The 20,579-nt window shown below is 43.0% G+C and overlaps 2 protein-coding genes across 6 annotated transcripts; one reads left to right on the top strand and one right to left on the bottom strand.

Annotated features, from left to right (window-relative positions):
• Positions 1-1,409: 1,409 nt before the first annotated feature.
• On the bottom strand, positions 1,410-12,829 carry LOC139549566 (BTB/POZ domain-containing adapter for CUL3-mediated RhoA degradation protein 2-like). Of its 2 annotated transcripts, none has more exons than XM_071360195.1 (7): positions 12,622-12,829; positions 10,328-10,536; positions 9,942-10,130; positions 9,500-9,669; positions 3,830-3,966; positions 3,292-3,487; positions 1,410-3,156 (listed from the first exon to the last, which is right to left on the bottom strand). In XM_071360195.1, exons 2-7 carry the CDS (start codon positions 10,422-10,424, stop codon positions 2,920-2,922), a joined length of 1,026 nt encoding a protein of 341 aa, XP_071216296.1. In that variant the 5' UTR covers positions 10,425-10,536; positions 12,622-12,829; the 3' UTR covers positions 1,410-2,919. The 2 variants fall into 2 exon arrangements, with proteins under 2 accessions (XP_071216296.1, XP_071216295.1); XM_071360194.1 differs by lacking the exon at positions 12,622-12,829 and adding an exon at positions 11,487-11,654.
• A 53-nt stretch (positions 12,830-12,882) lies between these two features.
• On the top strand, positions 12,883-20,579 carry LOC139549567 (intraflagellar transport protein 20 homolog). Of its 4 annotated transcripts, XM_071360200.1 has the most exons (6): positions 12,896-13,018; positions 16,284-16,454; positions 16,736-16,821; positions 17,153-17,256; positions 17,977-18,004; positions 19,560-19,720. In XM_071360200.1, exons 2-6 carry the CDS (start codon positions 16,328-16,330, stop codon positions 19,575-19,577), a joined length of 363 nt encoding a protein of 120 aa, XP_071216301.1. In that variant the 5' UTR covers positions 12,896-13,018; positions 16,284-16,327; the 3' UTR covers positions 19,578-19,720. The 4 variants fall into 4 exon arrangements, with proteins under 4 accessions (XP_071216300.1, XP_071216298.1, XP_071216301.1 ...); XM_071360199.1 differs by lacking the exon at positions 17,977-18,004 and having other exon boundaries at positions 12,883-13,018; positions 16,317-16,454; positions 19,560-20,579; XM_071360197.1 differs by lacking the exon at positions 17,977-18,004 and having other exon boundaries at positions 12,883-13,018; positions 19,560-20,579.

The following is a 20,579-nucleotide window of genomic DNA, read 5'->3' as shown; positions in this document are numbered from 1 at the left end:
CTGTCCATAGGGTGAGTAGCAGAGGGAGGAGAGAACACCTAGCTGACTTGTGGTGGCTATTCAGCAGCCTGATGGTCTGAGGGTAGAAACTATTGGCTAGTCTCTCAGTTTTTGCCATGATGCACCTGCACTGCCCGTGTCGGAGTGATTCAAGCGGGGAGAACAGAGCATGGCTTGGGTGCCTGATGATCTTCTTGGCCTTCCTGAGACACCTGGTGTTGTAGGTGTCCTGGAGGGCAGGCAGTGTGCACCCGTGCGTTTCAGCTGCACGTAGCAGCCTATGAAGAGCCTTGTGGTCCACGGTGGAGTTGACGTACCAGACTGCGATGCAGCCCGACAGTATGCTCTCGACGGTGCTCCTGTAGAACACTGAGGGCCCTCTGGGACAGACTGAATTCCTTCAGCATCCTGATGTTGAAGAATCGCTGTGGTGCCTTCTTCACCGCGGTCCGTGTGGTTAGACCATTTCAGCTACTCGGAGATGTGTACGCCGAGGAATTTGAAGTTATTGACCGTCTCCACGGCGGCCCGGTTGATGTGGATGGGGGCGTGTCCCGCCTGGTTTCTCCTGAAGTCCACAATGAGCTCCTTTGTTTTGGTAACGTTGAGAGAGAGAGAGGTTGTTTACCTGGCACCACGCAGTCAGAGTGCCTCCCTCCCTGTAGGCTGTCTGGTCATTGTTGGTGATCAAGCCTAATACTGTTGTGTCGTCAGCGAACTTGATGATGGAGTTGGAGCTGTGAGAGGCCACGTAGTCGTGCCTGAGTGAGAAAGCAATGAGAGCGAGGAAGCTATTCTGCTAAGCAGCACAGTGAAGCCTGTCGTTAGATTCTGGGTTAAACTTCTTATTCTAGACACATGATACATCAGGAGTAATACTATAGTATACGCGGAACGATAGAGACTGGTTTTTAACATCACAAGTTAATGGTTATCTATAGGAGCCAGATGGCTTTGGAATGTGCTGGGTAGACGGGAGGAAGTCACAGGATTGCTATAGGTGATACGGGTGGAGATCTTTGGATTAGGCATCAACGGGGTTGAGGTCAGGTCACCTTAAGGGAGAAGGAACAGTTATTACCCCATCACTTCCTGTCAAACCATAAAAGATGTAATGTTGGAGAAGAGGAGGAGTGCATCTAAATTGGAGTATAAAATATATATATGTGTGTGTATGTATGTATGTATGTATGTATGTATATATATATACACACACATACGCTTGTGTTGGTGTAAACATGTTTTGTCTGATGCAGCTGTATTGATCCTCTGGGAAGAATAAACTTGGTTAAGCTTTCATAGTGTCCGTAGAGTTTATATACTCTTGAGAATTAGAATCTAACACTGTGACACAAAGACTGGGCTATTTGTGTTGTATTATTATTTACACAAAGACTGGGCTATTTGTGTTGTATTATTATTTGAAACGTTTTTATTACGGAAAACCAAGTGAAAAACAAAAAGGAATAAAGATTCAACTGCATTAAAAACACAAGAGGCTCTTAAGTGTTAAGAGGAAATGTCTTGAGTGAATACTTGATTAAAATTGTTAATAAGCACGATCTGCCATTCATTAACCTTGTCCCCCAGGGGGCTACTGCACAAAGCATTGGGCCGAAGTATCTGGTAACGAGGATGAACGATTCATAGACGTCGCTGAATGTGTCCCCCGTGTTAATTTCATTGAAAGTCTTTGGCATGATTATATGTCAAAATGTGATATGAGAAAATCTCAAAACTATAAATATACACTCTAAAAAATTAAAAAACATTCACCGTCTTCCCTGTCTATTCACAGAAGGCAATAGGGCTATGATAGCTGGTTTTGAATCTATAACTTGTCACACAACGCCAAAAGAAATGGTCTATAGCTGTATAATAAATGAACCTGTGTCTAACTGTCCGGTGGCTACCTATTAGTAGTCTGTAGACCCATCTGATATGTGATTGGCTGCTGAAGTGATGACAGTATAGGACTGTCTCAAATGGCACCCTATTCCCTATATAGATCCCCACAATACCCATAAAACCTAGCGGTCACACAGGGAAATGGTTCCAATCGTACTTCCACCATTTATTTTCCCTCCTAGATTTTAGAAACACTTAAAATAAGGGCTGTGTTTCATGTTGACTTACCCTGGCGTGACGTTTTCATGATGCAACTCTCTCTCGGACAAGGTGACTTTATCAATATAGTCGCCTGTATTTACCCACACTTCTGTACTCTGTAGTGCACTACATTTGGACCCTGGTCAAAAGTAGTGCACAATACAGAAAATAGAATGCAGCCTAAATTATCTGAATAAAAGCCAAAATTATCTGAATAAAATATTAAATTATCTGAATAAAAGCTCATGTGGGAAAATATATCTTATCGGTTCCATTCTAGACCGAGGTATAAACATGAAGATCGTCATTATGATTTAATGTGAAGAAGAGAGTTCTATACAAATTTAAAAAAGGAGAAATAGCGTAAGCATCTCAACGTTTTAAAAGTCATCAGTTGTCCATCGACAAAAAGTCTGTCAGGCACCAGGGTGATGCAGCATGGCAGCCATTTTGTGCCCAAGGCCATATTTGTGAGACCACCGACAACAGTGCCTCAGCGGTGGGTGTTTGTGAATGAGTGAAGAGCCAGCGGGGAACCAGTTTCCTTTCTCTTGCACCCTTTTCCCTACATAATGCACTACTTTTGACCAGTGCCATATGGGCATAGGATGGGGAATAGGGCACCAACACTAACTCTCACCAAGGACTGCAGTAGAAGCAATTGGTGTTGCTGATAAGTATGATGAATCATCTGACCCATTTTTTTGGGGGAGGCTCTCTTTGAGATGTGACTGACCAGGAGACAGGGAGTTGAAGGATTAGTAGTACACTTGGTAGTACACTTCATAGTGACCCATTTGAGACGCATCCTTAGTGTCCCAGCGGCCGGTCGTCGTAGGTGCTGTACCTCTTGACGTGGATACGGCGCACGCGCTCCCTAAGGTCCGCCCCCGAGTGGGTGGGGCCTTCCTCCTCCTCACTGTGGGAACCGCAGTGAGCGTGGCGACGGCGTGTGGCCTCCAATAAGGTGTCGTCAGGGACAGGAAGTGTCTCATAGAGCAGAGCGTTCAGGGTCTCCTCGTAGATCTTGGCCTCCGGGAACTCTACCTGGGATAGACAGACGGACAGGGCCAACATGAAGATTAGCTGCTGGGCAAAAGTAGTGTGAGTGAGTGAGTGAGTGAGTGAGTGAGTGAGTGAGTGAGTGAGTGAGTGACTGACTGAGTGAGACTTTGAACAAACCTTGGTCTGTTTTTTCTCCGTGGCGTAGACTATGGAGGTACAGCAGACCTCTGCCAGCTTGCGTCCCTGTCCGTAGAACGACCAGCAGCAAATCTCGTCACCGATCACGTCCTTGATGAAGAGAACACGGCCATTGTAGCTCAGAGACAGCTTGTCAAACAGCTCAATGTTCCTCAACAGGTTGTCGTCTGAATTACTGTGGAGGAATTATAACCCACGGGTCAAGAAGTACAGTAAGTATTTAATTGTGGAGGAATACAGCCCACGGGTCAAGAAGTACAGTAAGTATTTCATTGTGGAGGAATACAGCCCACGGGTCAAGAAGTACAGTAAGTATTTCATTGTGGAGGAATACAACCCATGGATCAAGAAGTACAGTAAGTATTTAATTGTCAACACAGTACATGATGAGTATTTTAGAGGCCCTCACAAAGCACTTACCAGCAGTCATTACCTATTAGTGACTCTCCAAACAATAGAACAAGCATAGATAGAGCTGCCATTTTGTAAGGCACTTGACTTGTAGTAGTAGTAGTACCTTGTATAGGAGTACTTGTTGTTGCTTCGGTTGTACAGCAGCTTTACTACAGGCTTGGTGCAGGCCTGGATCAGTCTCACCTCCTCCTTGGCAGAGGTGATCACAGGGATTACACACAGAGACAGCTCTTTCTGGTCCTGTTACAGTACATAGAAGACACCACAGGCAGCCTGTTACAGTACATAAGACACCACAGGCAGCCTGTTACAGTACATAGCAGACATCCTGTTACAGTACATAGCAGACATCCTGTTACAGTACATAAGACACCACAGGCAGCCTGTTACAGTACATAGCAGACATCCTGTTACAGTACATAGCAGACATCCTGTTACAGTACATATGACACCACAGGCAGCCTGTAACAGTACATAGTGAGAAAAAGGGCCAGAAGCAGTCTAAACAATGCCTGGTTCCATTCTCACTGGCTCTGTGCTGCTGAACAATACAAAAGGCTGTGTGTCAGGACATATACTATGGCTCGGGTCAATGCCATTTCAACAACTCAGTGAGGTCAGAAGGCGAGGTTAGGTCAAAGTTCCTTTACAGATTGAAGCATGCTCACAGAATTGGAATGGACTGGAAACTTAACCCTCAACCCTTACATATAAAGAGGTTAAGCATTGTTGTAACTAGGGTTGGGCTGTATCCAGACTTCCATACGATCCCGGGATATTTGACATTACCGGTAGTGCACACAAGGGGGCACATTGTTTTGTTTCAAAAATACAAAAAATAGCCTCTTATAGGATCTTAATCCAAGAGGGGATTGTGGGCTGCAAGCTAACGTTAGCCAATTAGTAAAAACCCAGCTGGAGAGAATTTAGCACATCTTAGAAATGTAACTTAATAGTTCTAAGATATATGGCTGGCAAACAGAAGAAGAGTTACTTTATCACCTCACAAAGCTCCCAAAGATGATTATAACTAAGATAAGCCACAGCCTGTCGTTTCCAATGGGAATAAATGAGTCATGGTGGGCAGAACAAGGAGATAGGCAGAGCCAAACATGAGTTGGCAAGATTGTATTTGGCACATTCTAGCATACATTTAAATATTTCCGTTAGTGCACACTTCACAGAGTAGGCGTTCCCTAACTCAATTCGCCTTTGCACTTTTCTAAAACAATGCAATTTTTAAAAACTTTTGCAAAGACTAAAAGTCTACAAAACTTTGTCCACTGTGTTCGTTACAGATTTGAGTTTTGGGAACAGAAAATTGCATTGGAATCAAATGTTACGTTGATGAGAAAATTTGCAGAATGTTGGCCAAAATGTTCATCCACGCTAACTAAATGCTAACAAGCGCATTGAACATTTTGTAAGATTTCTGACCTTAAACTAATACAAGTAAACCAGCGGGAGCTGCTGAGCAGAGGACGGTTCATAATAATGGCTGGAACGGAGCGAACGGAAACCAATTCACTGATTCCAATCCAAATCAAATCAAGTTTATTTTTTATATAGCCCTTCGTACATCAGCTAATATCTCGAAGTGCTGTACAGAAACCCAGCCTAAAACCCCAAACAGCAAGCAATGCAGGTGTAGAAGCACGGTGGCTAGGAAAAACTCCCTAGAAAGGCCAGAACCTAGGAAGAAACCTAGAGAGGAACCAGGCAATCCAGCCATTACCACAAGCCCGTCCTCCACAATGAAGGTGCCACCGACCTCCTGTGAAGTATACAACTACCTCAAAACTGCTACTCACAGTTCGCTGCACCCCCCAAAACGAATATTAGCCAGCAAGGCTCTTGGGTCCAAGAAGGGATTCTCTACTGTTAGCAAGGGATTCTCTACTGTTAGCAAGCAAATGGTTGATTTGGAAGATGCTAACCCCCTTAAGATAACTAGTTATTTAATTAAACAAACCAAATGCACAACTGCAGATCATTTAGCACATTTTAGACAGTTAACTTAGTTAAAAGATATCTAGCTGGTAAACATTTCGTTGTGAATTCCATCGTGTTCATTTCATCACCCGGAGCATACTGCATGACAGAGAGTGACTCACAAGACTCCGTACTCTCATCATTGTGTGTCACTACCGTAAGCTTCATAATGTGACGCAATGTTCTCGATCGTCTAACGTTTTGAACAAGTTGACTGCAGGTATTTACTTAAGTAGTTAAAAAGATTCAAATATATATATATATTTTTTTAAATGAATAATTAAGAAATTGTTTAAAATGGTATTGAAAATCCATCCTGTGGACTTTTCCAAATACTCCAGTATATGGTATACAACCCAAGCGTAGAAACGTGTATTTACTAAACTACCACAAGTGTAGCGCATATTACATCAAACGTTGTAACAATGTAAAGCATCTCTGAGGTTGAGCAAATCTCTTATAAAGCTTTATCATTTCAGTCTTAAAAATTGCTCAAAGATTTAATAATATAAGCCTCTGAGCAGTAAATTCCAATCTGAAAATGGACTACACTTCATTCATAAACTGTTTAGTGACATCCCCCATCTGACACAAAAAAAAAGGGACATGACATAAATGAAAGCCAGAGGGGTTTTTAATTGAACATGGCATTGATTCAAGACTCAGCATAGATGAGGTAAAGAGGTCAATGGAACGCCGACCTCGGGGGATAGAGGAAGGACGCCGGATTGGCGCGCATTCAACAAATCTGATCTAACCAAGTGGATATTTGTCAAAACCGTCATGATTCATGTATTGTAACAGGCCTACAATGTGGTAATGTAACGGATGGGAAATGGCCAGCTAATTAGCGGTGGTGTGCGCTAATAGCGTTTCAAATCGGTGACGTCACTCGCTTTGAGACCTTGAAGTAGTGGTTCCCCTTGCTCTGCAAGGGCCGCGGCTTTTGTGGAGCGATGGGTAACGATGCTTCGTGGGTAACTGTTGTTGATGTGTGCAGAGGGTCCCTGGTTCGCGCCCGGGGCGAGGGGACGGACTAAAGTTAAAACTGTTACAGTAACTGAAGTCCGATTTGAATATATTTGGCTGTTTTCACTGCACAACATTTAGAAGTTGTCTCTTTTCCAGGTTTAAAAGAAGCGACAGCTAAATGCTAACTCCCGTTGGTACAAGCTGGTAGCATAGCTAGCATACAGAAATCGGTGGTGTAAGTCAGTCATTTTTAACTGTAATGCCGTTGGTTGGTGACGATGACAAACATATATTGTTGGGGTTGATATCCATACAAGCATTATACTCCGATTTTTTTCCTCAACAGCGTGAAAAAAACACAGAAACATTAGCCTAAATGAAGGCTAATTTTGCTGGGAGGGAACAATGAAGAGATTCGGGATCTTTCCCCCTCCATGGCATTTCCATTGTTTTGGTCGGGTTCGATTGATCTCATTACCGCAGGTATCGCTGTCACCAGTCACCATGGAGACAGCAGAATCTCCCCAGTAGAACCTTGGCTAGTCCAAATACCGAATGCCAGGCATTCCAATGACATCACACTGACACCATCTGCATCCTAAATGGAACCCTACTACCAATATAGTGCACTAGCGTCCCTGTTCAAAAGTAATGCACTACATAGGGAATAGGGTGCCATTTGAGACGCAAACACATTATACCCACTGTCACTAGGGTTGTGACATTCATGGAATTTTGGAGGACTGATTGGCCAGCCAAATGACAGTGGTCCCCATTCGAACAGCAAAAAACAAAAAAAAAGATGTACTTTTTTTTTTTTGATGCCCATTGTCTCCTCTCCTCCCAACTACGTATGCTGCCATATAAATAGAACGATTAGAACAGGCATCCCCATTCAAGTCAATGGTGGCGTAATGTTGGCCTTCATTGTAAATAAGAATTTGTTCTTAACTGACTTGCCGAGTTGAAGAAAACGGTTAATATGGAGTTGGCTGCTACAACAGCCTCCACACTTCTGGGAAGGCTTTCCACTAGATGTTGGTACATTGCTGCTATAACAGCCTCCACTCTTCTGGGAAGGCTTTCCACTAGATGTTGGTACATTGCTGCTATAACAGCCTCCACTCTTCTGGGAAGGCTTTCCACTAGATGTTGGAACATTGCTGCGGGGACATGTTTCCATTCAGCCACAAGAGCATTAGTGAGGTCAGGCAATGATGTTGGGAGTTTAGGCCCGGCTCGCAGTCAGCATTCCAATTCATCCCAAAGGTGTTTGATGGGGTTGAGGTCAGAGCTCTGTGCAGGACATTCAAGTTCTTCCACACCAATCTCAAACAATCCATTTCTGTATGGACCTCGCTTTGTACACGGGGGCATTGTCATGCTGAAACAGGATATGTCCTTCCCCAAACTGTTGCCACAAAGTTGGAAGCACAGAATCATCTAGAATACCATTGTATGCTGTAGCGTTAAGATTTCCTTTCACTGGAACTAAGGGGCCCGAACCATGAAAAATAGCCCCAGACCATTATTCCTCCTCCACCAAACGTTAGTTAGCACTATGCATTGTGGCAGGTAGCAATCTCCTGGTATCCACCAAACCCAGATTCATCCGTTGGTGAACTGTGATTCATCACTCCAGAGAACGGAGTGACCAATGGCGGTGAGTTTTACACCACCCCAGCCGACGCTTGGCATTGCGCATGGTGATCTTAGACTTGTGTGCGGCTGCTCTGCCACGGAAACCCATTTCATGAAGCTCCCAACGAACAGTTCTTGTGCTGACTTTGCTTCCAGAAGCAGTTTGGAACTCGGTAGTGAGTGTTGCAACCGAGAACAGACGTTTTTTACAGGCTTCAGCACTCGGCGGTCCAGTTCTGTAAGCTTGTGTGGCCTACCACTTTGTGGCTGAGCCGTTGTTGCTCCTAGACATTTCCATTTCACAATAACAGAACTTACAGTTGACCGGGGCAGCTCTAGCAGGTCAGAAATGAAACAAACTGACTTGAAATGTTATCCCATGACAGTGCCACGTTGAAAGTCACTGAGCTCTTCAGTAAGACCATTCTACTGCCAATGTTTGTCTATGGAGATCGCATGGCTGTGTGTTCGATTTAATACACCTGTCCGCAACAGGTGTGGCTGAAATAGCAGAATCCACAAATTTCAAGGGGTGTCCACATACTTTTGTATTTATGGTATATGTGCTGTGATTTGTCGATTCAACTCAAATGACATTACTGCTGATGCATTGTGGGGGGCATAGCCTAGGCAACTAAAGACCTGTTTACTTGCTTCAGCAAGGAACAAAAAACGTTTAATCCCATTGTTAAGAGTCCACGTTACGGCCGAAACAGACTCAACTAGACTCCCGTCTTCAGTCAGCTGCTCATTCCACAATACCATTTTTTTTTTAAATGGTCATTTTATTTTCACGACCGTCTTCATCCATAACCATCAGTTATATGGTAATTGTGTTAGCCCTAACTGCCACTTATAGTAAACAAACAGTACTGTTGTCCTTCAGCCACTAACAGAGTAGACAAACTGGTTAAAGCAAGTATCACAACACGAGGAAGCAACGTGTGGAGCGAATGTCATGTTCAAGTCGGCATCACCAGAACGGCAGCAAACAAACACACAGTACAGTACAGTATGTTGCCTTCATGCACAGATTTAGGATCTAGCAAAGCTGCAGGTTGGATCACACAGCCTGCACCCCAAGCACCCCATTCCCTATGTAGTGCCATAATTCTGTCCAGAGTCCTATGGGGCATTTGTAGCACACGTCTCTCTCTGTGTCACTGACCTGCAGGCCTCCCTGGCACAGCTCCACCAGACCCTGGATCAGGTAATACTTGGCCTCTGCCAGCAGCTCCAGAACCCCCTGCCTGGCAGGGGGCAAGGTGACCGCTTCCTCCCGCAGGTACGTCAGGATGGAGCCAAAGTGCTTCCCACAACGATCTATCAGGATCCAGCCTGGAAAGGACCATGCAAGGCAAGTGAAAGGAAACGGTCAATTCCGGTCAGATTTTTAGATTACAAATACCATTTAGATGTACAGGTCCTATGGCACATCATAAAAAAGATACACAGAAATATGCTAATTATTGCTGATATTTGTTGCTTTAGCCACCTGTTCCATTCTGAAGTCTATATTAGACTAAGTAGAGTTTCCTCTATGTTTCTGATCCATAAGAGCGACAGGGAACTCAGCTTTTGTAAATTGTTAAATTGACAGTCTTTCGCACCTTCTCTGTCAATGAAGACCTCCTTCCTGCCACTGAACATGGCCTTCAGCATGGAGTCCTGCCTAGTGAGCACCTGCAGCGTGGTGTAGAACAGGGTCCCCCCTACGTTTAGACGCACATACTTGTTACCCAGGCCCAACGCTGCTCTGTAGCTGCACGTCTTGGACTTGGGACACACCATCTGGGAGGCTGGGGAGGGGGGGGGGGGCGGGGGGAATAGGATGGAAATGTCTCTTTGGCATCACCATACAAGAATGTAAAAGATATCATACACATTAAAGTACAGTCAGCCTATCACACTGTATAGCCTACATAAAACACAGAGGATATTGGCACATTCATTCATAACACACCGTTGCTCTTATTGCCCACTGTTCCATGTATACCTTCATAGGGAGGTCTGATGGCTTGGGAGCCAGTGGAGATGGCCTGGGTCTGGAGGCATAGCCGGTGCAGGGGGAGCTGGCAGCTGTCCCCGGACATGTCCCTCTGAAGGTAGATGACCACCCTGCAGACGGAGGTCTTGATGTCCCCCGCCGTGGTGAGAGCTACTGGGGGGGCCGCCACAGCCTCTCACTGGCCCTGCAGATCATACCTGGTGGAGGGGAGGCAATAGAAAACCACTGCTTTCTTTAGGCCTTGCCCTTAAAGCCCTGGCCTCTGCTGAGATGACTAACAAGGTGACAGTTGGGACAGCCTCCTTCTGAAAGGACTGAAATCGGAAAACCTTAAATTTATAGTCATTGACTGAAATGAGACCAGAGTTGGCCAACGTGGTCATACGTAAACACCAATAGTCGAAAACATTGTGAACACAATGGCTGGAGGAAGCCACCCACCCAATCAGTATCTTCCTCTTGATTTCCCTTTCCCCTAGCATGGAATGTGGCTGGGCCCACTATGCTGTGTGTGTGTGTATGTCCATCTTCATACAATAAACAAACGGTCTTATTTGGGAGAATGTCCCCAAAAACGTTGCATACCAGTGGAAGACAGTGGGTCTCTGGGGAACTTGGGTGCAGCAGTGTAATGTGTGTTGTGTTATCAACCCATTCCACATATTATGGCTACTACTATAAAAATACAATGGCATGTATTTTCATAACGGTCATGGCATAAGTCCTAATAAGTATAGTCACATTAGAGATTACTGCAATAAGCATACAACGTCTGTACGTATAATTATGAGATGAAGCCTAGTAACATGCCATAAGGTTGAGTCACAAATTGTATTTCAACTAGCTACTTAACGTTAGCTGTGCTGGCTTGCTAGCTAGCTACTGGCTAACTTACTGTTGTTAGCCAGCTATAATGTGTCTTAATAGGAAATTAAAAAATATCTGTCTAAGCACAAATTCAAGATCTTTCAGACGAACTTAAATGACCTAGTCCTAGTGTTTAATAACTAGCTAACGTTAGCTGGCAAACCTAACTTGAAAGATAGAGTCAAATGTGTTGCTTACGGACTTTCTCCTTTGCCACCCCGGCAAAGGCTAGCTGAAGATGGCTACAATTAGCTAGATAGTATATTTTATAGATACTCACCCACGCCGTGTTTCTCTTGGGGTAATTATTTTGCTGAACAGTTCAGTACATTATAAGCTATGTAATGTAGCTACGCCAACTACAATTGTAAATATTCACAAGGCAACGACGTTAAATAACTATCCCCAACTACAGAAAAGTTGACTACACAAATAATTCTTCTTCGATAAAGTTTAACGGCAGATGGCATCCAATAAATGTTGCATTACCGCCACCTACTAGACTGGAGTACAACTCCTTTATAATTTGATTGAAAAAATAAATAAACAAATACCCTACAATCTAACACTACACTCACAAAAATGATTTTTTTATTTTTATTTTTATAAAACCACCCTATTCCACTATTTAAATCTATGTAGTCCTCCCTCAGGCCAACAGCCTGAAAGGATGGGACACCACCACTTAACACACCCTGTAACTCTTCTGATGTCAAGTCTCATCCACCAAAATACATCTCTGCAGCTGCCACCACAACCTCAATTTTCTGCGACTTACGTTCCATCCCTGCAATACAGTAGATAACCACTTCTATAACTGCTAAAAATCTAATCTCACTGAAACATATATCACTTGTTGGCCTATCCCTCTGTACTGGTACAGATCTACCACTCCTCACAGGAGCCCTTCCCCTTGACCCATCTTCCTCTACTTTCTTCACTGCCTCAGCATATGACAACTTCTGCACAGCTCTAACCCTGGAAACCTCAACCTGCCTCTCTCGCACGGGACGTTTCTGATGCCCAGCCCCATGGGCACCCATACAATTAACACATAACCACTTTTTCCAAAAACTTCACTCCTACTGTCACAGGCTCATCTTTATCCTGACCCTCGGTGCAAGCCTCGGGCTCCGAGAACTTCACCACACCCAACACCTCGGATACTTCGCCCTCATTCACTTCCATTTCTCCTCCCGTCTTCAGATCACTCTGGTTACACTTTCTAACATTCTTCTTTAACACACCATCTTACTTTTTTCCGCCATTTTTAACCGACTCAAGCTCACCGTCTTCCTCCCTCTCTGAGACCTCTGCCTCTCTTTTCCCCTCCATTCCTCCTCCGTATTCTAACTATATGTCTCCTTATGTTAATACTGCACTTATTCTGACATAACGTTACATCTAGTTCTTGCCTTCTCAAATGACGCCATTTAACCGGCTGTCACAATCTCTGTACAATCATCACGAACCCCTCGGGATGTTAAAGCTCAACAGTGCATCCCACTTATAAAGCAGCTGCTTCGTCTTGATGTTCATCTTCATCAAAAGCTACCAGGACCCTTTTCCATTTCAAACAAGCGCGCTCTTCCAACCACCATCCACCATCTCGCTTGATACCCTGTCCGCAACACGACTAGTTTTACTACAAATAATGTTTGTGTACTACAATTCCCATCAAAAACTCATCCCCCCTCCCTACCGGAAGTTACACTAGTTGGTCAAACACAACTGTTCCCTGGCAGCCGAAGTGTACTGTGGATTATATGCCACATAACCGCCACGTTGATATTACGTTTAAATACATTTAAGGTAAGTGAATGACTGACTTTAAGAGTTTTCTCACTTGTAAACAATAATAATTAGAATTTTGTACAGATTGTAGTTAGCAACTCACGCTCGGCTAATAGCTGGTCAGCTAAATGAAACAGTTCACTAATGCTACCGGCCTCTACTAGCTATTTTGCCCACAACAGGACAGTCCGATCAGGGCAAGCTGTGAGATAGCCAGCTAACGTTAATTAGCTATCAAGATAGCTAGCAAAGTAGCAAGACCCCACTGAAGAACCGGCGTTGGCTAGTTAAAGTTAACCTAGCTACATAATATTGCCAAAGTAGCAGCTAGCTAGCTAGCACTGATTAACGGTTCTTGTATGTGTGCCAACTAATTCGTAACTAATTGATGTCAGATATGTTGCTTTTGATTAGTCAAAGGTCACAGAATCAAATAGTATGTTTTTTATTTGTTATTGTAAACTATATTTTCAGGCATTCTCTCTTGTCACCTACTCCTCGCGTTTACTAATGTAGCAACGGTCATAAATTGTTAAACGGTTAAAACACGTTTGTGAATAAATGCAACAGTTGGACAATGTATGAAGATACTCCAAACTTTTAGAATATTTATATTCCATTAGATATTTACTGAATTATAGCACATTTTACTGGCATGGACAAATAATGAATGTTCAGGGATTTTGGTGGGAATTCAAGTATTTAATTTATTGGAAAATGTCACTTTCTTTATTAGAATGCACTCCATATTTTCTTATTGTATCAGGGTTTTCACCTTTTTACCCTTTGTGTTAAAATAAAGACAGTTACAGTGCATTTGGAAAGTATTCAGACCCCTTGAATTTTCCACATTTTGTTATATAACCTTATTCTGAAATAGATTTATTTTATTTTATTCCCTCATCAATCTACACACAATACCCCATAAATGATTGGACATGATTAGGCATACACCACTCTGTATATGGTTCCACAATTGTCAGTGCATGTCAGATCAAAAACCAAGCCACGAGGTCGAAGGAATTGTCCGTAGAGCTCCGAGACAGGATTGTGTCGATGCACAGATCTAGGGTACCAAAAAAGGTCTGCAGCATTGAAGGTCCCCAAGAACACTGTGGCCTCCATCATTCTTAAATGGAAGACATTTGGAACCACCAATACTCTTCCTAGAGCTGGCCGCCCGGCCAAACTGAGCAATTGACGGAGAAGGGCCTTGGTCAGGGAGGTGACCAAGAACCCGATGGTCACTCTGACAGAGTTCCAGAGTTCCTCTGTGGAGATGGAAGACCCATCCAGAAGGTCAACCATCTCTGCAGCACTCCACCAATTAGGCCTTTATGGTAGAGTGGTCAGACAGAAGCCACTCCTCAGTAAAAAGCACATGACAGCCCGCTTGGAATTTCCCAAAAGGCACCTAAAGGACTCTCAGACCACGACAAACAAGAATCTTTAGTCTGATGAAACCAAGATTGAACTATTTAACCTGAATGCCAAGCATCACGTCTGGCGGATACCTGGCACCATCCCTACGGTGAAGCATGGTGGTGTCAGCATCATGCTGTGGGGATGTTTTTCAGCAGCAGGGACTGGGAGACTAGTCAGGATCGAGGGAAAGATGAACGGAGAGATTCTTGATGAAAACCTGCTCCAGAGCACTCAGGACCTCAGACTGGGGCGATGGTTCATCTTCCAACAGGACAACGACCAAAAGCACACAGCCAAGACAACGCAGGAGTGGCTTCAAGACAAGTCTCTGAATGTCCTTGAGTGGCCCAGCCAGAGCCCAGACTTGAACCCGATCGAACATCTCTGGAGAGACCTGAAAATAGCTGTGAAGCAACACTCCCCATCCAACCTGACAGAGCTTGAGAGGATCTGCAGAGAAGAATGGGAGAAACTCCCCAAATACAGATGTGCCAAGTTTGTAGCGTCATACCCAAGAAGACTCGAGGCTATAGTCGCTGCCAAAGGTGTTTCAACAAAGTACAGAGTAAAGGGTCTGAATACTTATGTATAAGTTGTATTTTTTATATTAAAATCTTTTTTTTATAATAAAACCTGTTTTTTTGCTTTGTAATTATGGGATGTTGTGTGTAGATTGAGGGGGGAAAAAACAATTGAATACATTTTAGAATAAGGCTGTAGCGTAACAATGTGGAAAAGGTCAAGGGGTCAGAATACTTTCCGAATGCACTGTATGTGCCTCATTTGCATAAATACACCCGGTGTATTTGCATATATGAATAAGTTAACATAAAGGGGCGGAACAGGGCTGCAACAATCAAACACTTTTCTTTTTTTGGTCTACACAACGTGCACTGACCAGCGCTTTCTAGACAGCCTCATTAATTACTATTGTGTGGCTTCGTTTATCAGGATCCCCATTAGCTAATGCCCATGCAGTTATAGACAAGAACAACATCAGATATTACATTAAAATTAGTCGGAAAGACGCCTAGAGACAACAAATACTGTTTACACACTGCATGTTTACATATTCATATTGTTATATACATTACAGTTAAATGAGATCTTTGGAAAAGAGGAGAGGCGCTGTGACACAATGTTTTATTAAAGTTGCTTTCATTTCAGCGCATCTCATTTCTAAACATTTCAACTGGATTAAATGATTTTTTTTATTCAACAAAAAAAAAAACGAACAATCTTTAGTCTTTCTGAAATAAAATGTTATTGGTCGGATACAAAGCAGGTGGTATTGAAGTTGTAGCAAAATGCTTGTGATGTAAGTGTTGAGGCGGAGCGTTAAATCCCTGACAAAGCTTAAGCCTTCTTATAGAATCAACGAAAAGACGGATGTGTCCCCGTTGAGTTCATTTCAGCAATTACCGGGGGTGTGTTTGACAGGTCATTACAAACCATTTCCGCGGTCGTAACGTTAACGGTGGAAAACATGACGGGCACAAGCAAGAGTATAAAGGAGTCGCATGAGTGAAATGAAAGCAGCGTTTAATCCAGAGAGCTTTTAATGGCAAGATGTTGCACACCTCTGACACAGGAAATGGAAGTCTGAAAAAAGTATAGATCCTCAGGTGGGCGAGGCATGTGCATTACTATACTAATGTGACACACCTGACCCAAAATCATACAAATCCCCAAGTTATCTTTCACCTATTCCGCCCTCTTAGATCGGTGCAGATTAGCGAGAGATGAGGACAGGAAACCTCTTTAGACTAGATTGAGATGCAGGATAATTTTTTTTTAAAAAGTTAAATAAATAAAACATCCATATAATCCATTGGTGTTAAAGCAGTTGTTTTTCCAGCCCCCTAATCTATAACCCAGCTCTTGGGGACAGGTCTTGTGGCCATGGCGAAAGACCCGTTGGCTGAAGCTGGTCTTCATTTTGATGAGCTCAACAAGCTACGGGTGCTGGAACCAGAGGTGGACCAGAAGACCAGGGAGCTCAAGGAGGAGTGTGAAGACTTTGTTGACAGTAAGAGCAGTGCATTATCTTCTGATTCGTGTCCCAAATGGCACCATATTCCCTATATAGTGGGCCCTGAGCAAAAAGTAGTGCCCAGGGAATAGGGTGATGTTTGGTATGGACGACTGTGGTTCAGTTGTGTAATTTGCATAGAATATTGTTTTGTAAAGAACAGTGGAGATGTCTACTCACATCTCTTCCTAATGTTAAAACTGTTTTCTTCAAATGTTGTTGCCCCCTAATTACAGCATAGGGTATTATTAACTTTCGTGCATTCATTCAATACACAGAAATGGGCCAGTTTCAGAAGATAGTGGGTGGTCTCATCGAGCTGGTGGATGAATTGGCAAAAGAGGCAGAGACAGAAAAGATGAAGGTAAGGGTCTGCGTTGGCTCTTTTAAGTGTTGTGAGTTTCTTAGTCCATCTGTACAGGGCTCAGACACACACACACACACAGATATTAGATGCTTGTTGTTCACTCCTTCAGTCAATTGTTTTCAACGTGTCAGTCAGATCAACGTGACCGCTGGCTCTAAAATCTGCCTATTTTGCAAGCAATCTCAGTTTGAAAACAAAACAGTGGACTTTGACTGCTAGCTAGCTAGCTAGGCCACTAAGTACACTTGTTGCACTTCTCTGTGGGAATGACCTGAGGGCTTGTCATCTGTGTGAACAACCTACTGCTGTACTGCCTCCTTCTCCCCAGGCTATTGGAGCCAGGAACCTGTTGAAGTCTGTGGCCAAGCAGAGGGAGGCCCAGCAACAGCAGCTCCAGGCCCTGATAGCAGAGAAGATGATGCAGCTGGAGAGGTAAGAAGACTTTAAATCCATTTCACCTCAAAAAAGCACAAGAAAGATGATTGACACCCAACATCTCAGATTGTTTTGAAATTGTTTTTTTGTTGTTAGAAACAGATTAGTATTCCTGAAACATTTTATTATGTTGAAATATAATTTGATGTCTGAGTAATTAAGATAATTGATTGCAACCAAATTGGTCATTTTTTTATTTATTTATAGGGTTCATATGACAGGTTGTTGGTAGAACCTTAATCGGGGAGGTCGGGTTCCACACTGATTCATATAATGTTCAATAAATATAGTACCTAACATACGATTTGGAACACAATTCTTTGGAAGCATGAGTAAGACACGAGGAATCCAATAAAATGATCAGAAGCCCCCCCACGGACCCCCCCCCCACACCACTCCCACCCTAACAACCAGTATACAGTATCAGTTCCTAATGTCTGACATGTAGTTAGGAGATGCTGCTTGGATTATTGTTTCTTCATACTATGTCATGCATTCCCAAAGTTGGATTCCTAATTTCTTACTCAATGACAGGAAGAAGTTTGGTCTAAATCAGATGTTGGGTACTATTTTTGTTTAATATTATGTGAATCCTATAAATTAAAAAAGGGACCATTTTTGGTGGAATCAATTAGCTTAATTTCTTAGATCAAATACAATTTCAACAAAATAATGTTTCAGGAATGCTAATCTTATCTGGGGTTTTTTTAACTACAGAACTTATTTCGGGAAACAATCTGAGATGGTGGGTTTCATAACTTTCTGAAATGGCATGGAATGACCCTGTAGCATGGCATGGAATGACCCTGTAGCATGGCATGGAATGACCCTGTAGCATGGCATGGAATGACCCTGTAGCATGGCATGGAATGACCCTGTAGCATGGCATGGAATGACCCTGTAGCATGGCATGGAATGACCCTGTAGCATGGTCCCAGGTCTGTTTGTGCTTTTGCCCACTCCATTGTCAAGCCAAACATGTTTGGGAATGACAATTCCATATGGTGTTGGCAAGAGAGCAGAAACGGACTGGCACCCAGGCTTAGAAGACTGAGTAGATTTAGTGTTTTTCTTATTCCATCTTGTTCTGAGGACAGCTCTGCCTCAAGGCAGAAACGAATGTGATTGGCCTCCCGAGTGGCGCAGTGGTCTAAGGCACCTCATCGCAGTGCTAGCTGTGCCACTAGAGATTCTGGGTTCGAGTCCAGGCTCTGTCGCAGCGACCGGGAGGTCCATGGGGCGGCGCACAATTGGCCCAGCGTCGTCCGGGTTAGGGGAGGGTTTGGCCTGCAGGGTTGTCCTTGTCCCATCGAGCACTAGCGACTCCTGTGGCGGGCCGGGCGCAGTGCACACTGACACGGTCGACAGGTGTACAGTGTTTCCTCCGACACATTGGTTCGGCTGGCTTCCGGGTTAAGTGGTTATTGTGTCAAGAAGCAGTGCAGCTTGGTTGGGTCGTGTTTCGGAGGACACACAGCTCTCGACCTTCGCCTCTCCCGAGTCCGTACGGGAGTTGCAGTGATTAGACAAGACTGTAACTACCAATTGGCTACCACGAAAAAGGGGTAAAAAAAATATATATATATACAGTGATCCCTCGCCACTTCGCGGTTCACTTATCGCGGATTCGCTATTTCGCGGATTTTCATAATGCATTTTTTTTTTTTTTTTTTTGGTGCATTGTGCTCTGCATTCTGATTCGCTAAAAACTCACTCCCGCTTCTTGTATCAAAACATGCTACGAATTGTGCTATCATTTTGTCGTCTCGTGCAGTTATGTGTACGTACATAAAACAGCTTGGCAAATTTACATTAAGTTGGCCAAATTATCTTGTAATTTCGAACATCTCCTAAACCCATAATGTCGACGAAACGGCCTACACGTGAGTCACTGTATTTGTATACATGTAATAGTTGCTAATTGTAAAAAAAAAAAAAAAGTTTTCTATTTCGCGGATTTCACTTATCGCGGGTCATTTTCGGAACGTAACCCCCGCGATAAACGAGGGATTACTGTATATATATAAATAAATACATTTATTAGGAAAGAAATGTAAGACGTGTCAAATCTCCTTGTGAAATCAATAATGATGAGGAAATCTAGTCAGTTAGTGTCTCATTCTCAAGAGTTGACCTTAAAGTCAGTCAGTTATTTAGTCGGTCAGTCGGTTATTTAGTCAGTTAGTTATTTAGTCGGTTATTTAGTCGGTTGGTTATTTAGTCAGTCAGTTAGTTGGTTATTTAGTCAGTTATTCAGTCAGTCACCTGGGTTTTAATTAAGTTTGTTTAATCTATTCCAGGTATCGTATCGAGTATGAAGCTCTCTCCAAAGTGGAGGCTGAGCAGAAGGAGTTCATTGACCAGTTCATTCTGCAGAAATAAGGATCGTGATGAAAGCCCGCAGTATTAGTGTGCGTTTGTGACCATGTTTCCAGGGTGCCTGTATTGTTTTCTATGGGTGATATCCACTACACTATGGGTTCACGCGAATCGCTCATCTGAACACAATAACCTTTCTGACACCCCACACAAGCAATACAAAACTGCTCCAACTAAAACAGACATTTGTTTTTGCTTAGCGAGACGGACTACATGCAAAGTTAGAAGTAACTTGTCACCCGTCTATTAGAGAAAAACATGTTTTTTTCACTAGCAGGTGTCTGAAGTGACAACCCTCCTTCCTAGTTATATTTTTTTTTAGCATTTTAAGTGTTGAACGCTTGAATGTAATCAGAACCTGGGGCTCTATAGTCGTTATAACCTTTCACACCACTACAGTACGTCAGACAAGCAAATGGGGAAGAAAGCTATTTATATACAAAGGAATGGATTTATACTATTTATATCAAAGGAATTACTATGTATAGATTGTTTTCCACTTGTAGAAAAGGTAAAAGGCTAAGTACGGTATTTGCATGTTACTGTAAATAATTTCATGATTTTTGAGGGGGGAAAATCATGTATTTTTTTGCTGTTTGTTGACTGTAAATCCCCCCTCCCCCCTGTTGTCATCTTAACTCTGTTTGTTTACATCTAAGGTACGAATAAGTTGTGTTGGTGATTTATCTGATCATTTCACCATTGTCTGGGACCACACCAGAACATATTCCCTCGGGTGCCTTATTGGAATTTCAGGCCAGTTTTATAACCAAACACTAAGTACATTCGAAAAGTTATATTAATCGTTTTATGTTTACAGTATATATCCAGACATTTTCAAAAATTCTCATACTCTGTATTCATCTTATCTATGTTAAAGGTTAATAGACCTACTTCATCAATAGATGAGGTATATTTGAATAAAAATTGTATTTTGATTC

Source organism: Salvelinus alpinus, chromosome 22 (genome assembly GCF_045679555.1).
Source record: "Salvelinus alpinus chromosome 22, SLU_Salpinus.1, whole genome shotgun sequence".
Taxonomy (NCBI): domain Eukaryota; kingdom Metazoa; phylum Chordata; class Actinopteri; order Salmoniformes; family Salmonidae; genus Salvelinus; species Salvelinus alpinus.
The sequence above is the reverse complement of the archived record's forward strand: the minus strand, read 5'-3'. Positions and strand labels throughout refer to the sequence as shown.

Excerpts from the sequence above, each read along its gene's own strand:
- LOC139549566 (XM_071360195.1), bottom strand. The coding sequence starts at position 10,424 with ATGTCCGGGGACAGCTGCCAGCTCCCCCTGCACCGGCTATGCCTCCAG. Across the intron at positions 10,131-10,327 it reads CATCAGACCTCCCTATGAAG|CCTCCCAGATGGTGTGTCCC; the intron begins GTATACATGGAA and ends CCCCCTCCCCAG. Across the intron at positions 9,670-9,941 it reads GGTCTTCATTGACAGAGAAG|GCTGGATCCTGATAGATCGT; the intron begins GTGCGAAAGACT and ends GGTCCTTTCCAG.
- LOC139549567 (XM_071360199.1), top strand. The coding sequence starts at position 16,328 with ATGGCGAAAGACCCGTTGGCTGAAGCTGGTCTTCATTTTGATGAGCTC. Across the intron at positions 16,455-16,735 it reads GTGTGAAGACTTTGTTGACA|AAATGGGCCAGTTTCAGAAG; the intron begins GTAAGAGCAGTG and ends TTCAATACACAG. Across the intron at positions 17,257-19,559 it reads AAGATGATGCAGCTGGAGAG|GTATCGTATCGAGTATGAAG; the intron begins GTAAGAAGACTT and ends AATCTATTCCAG.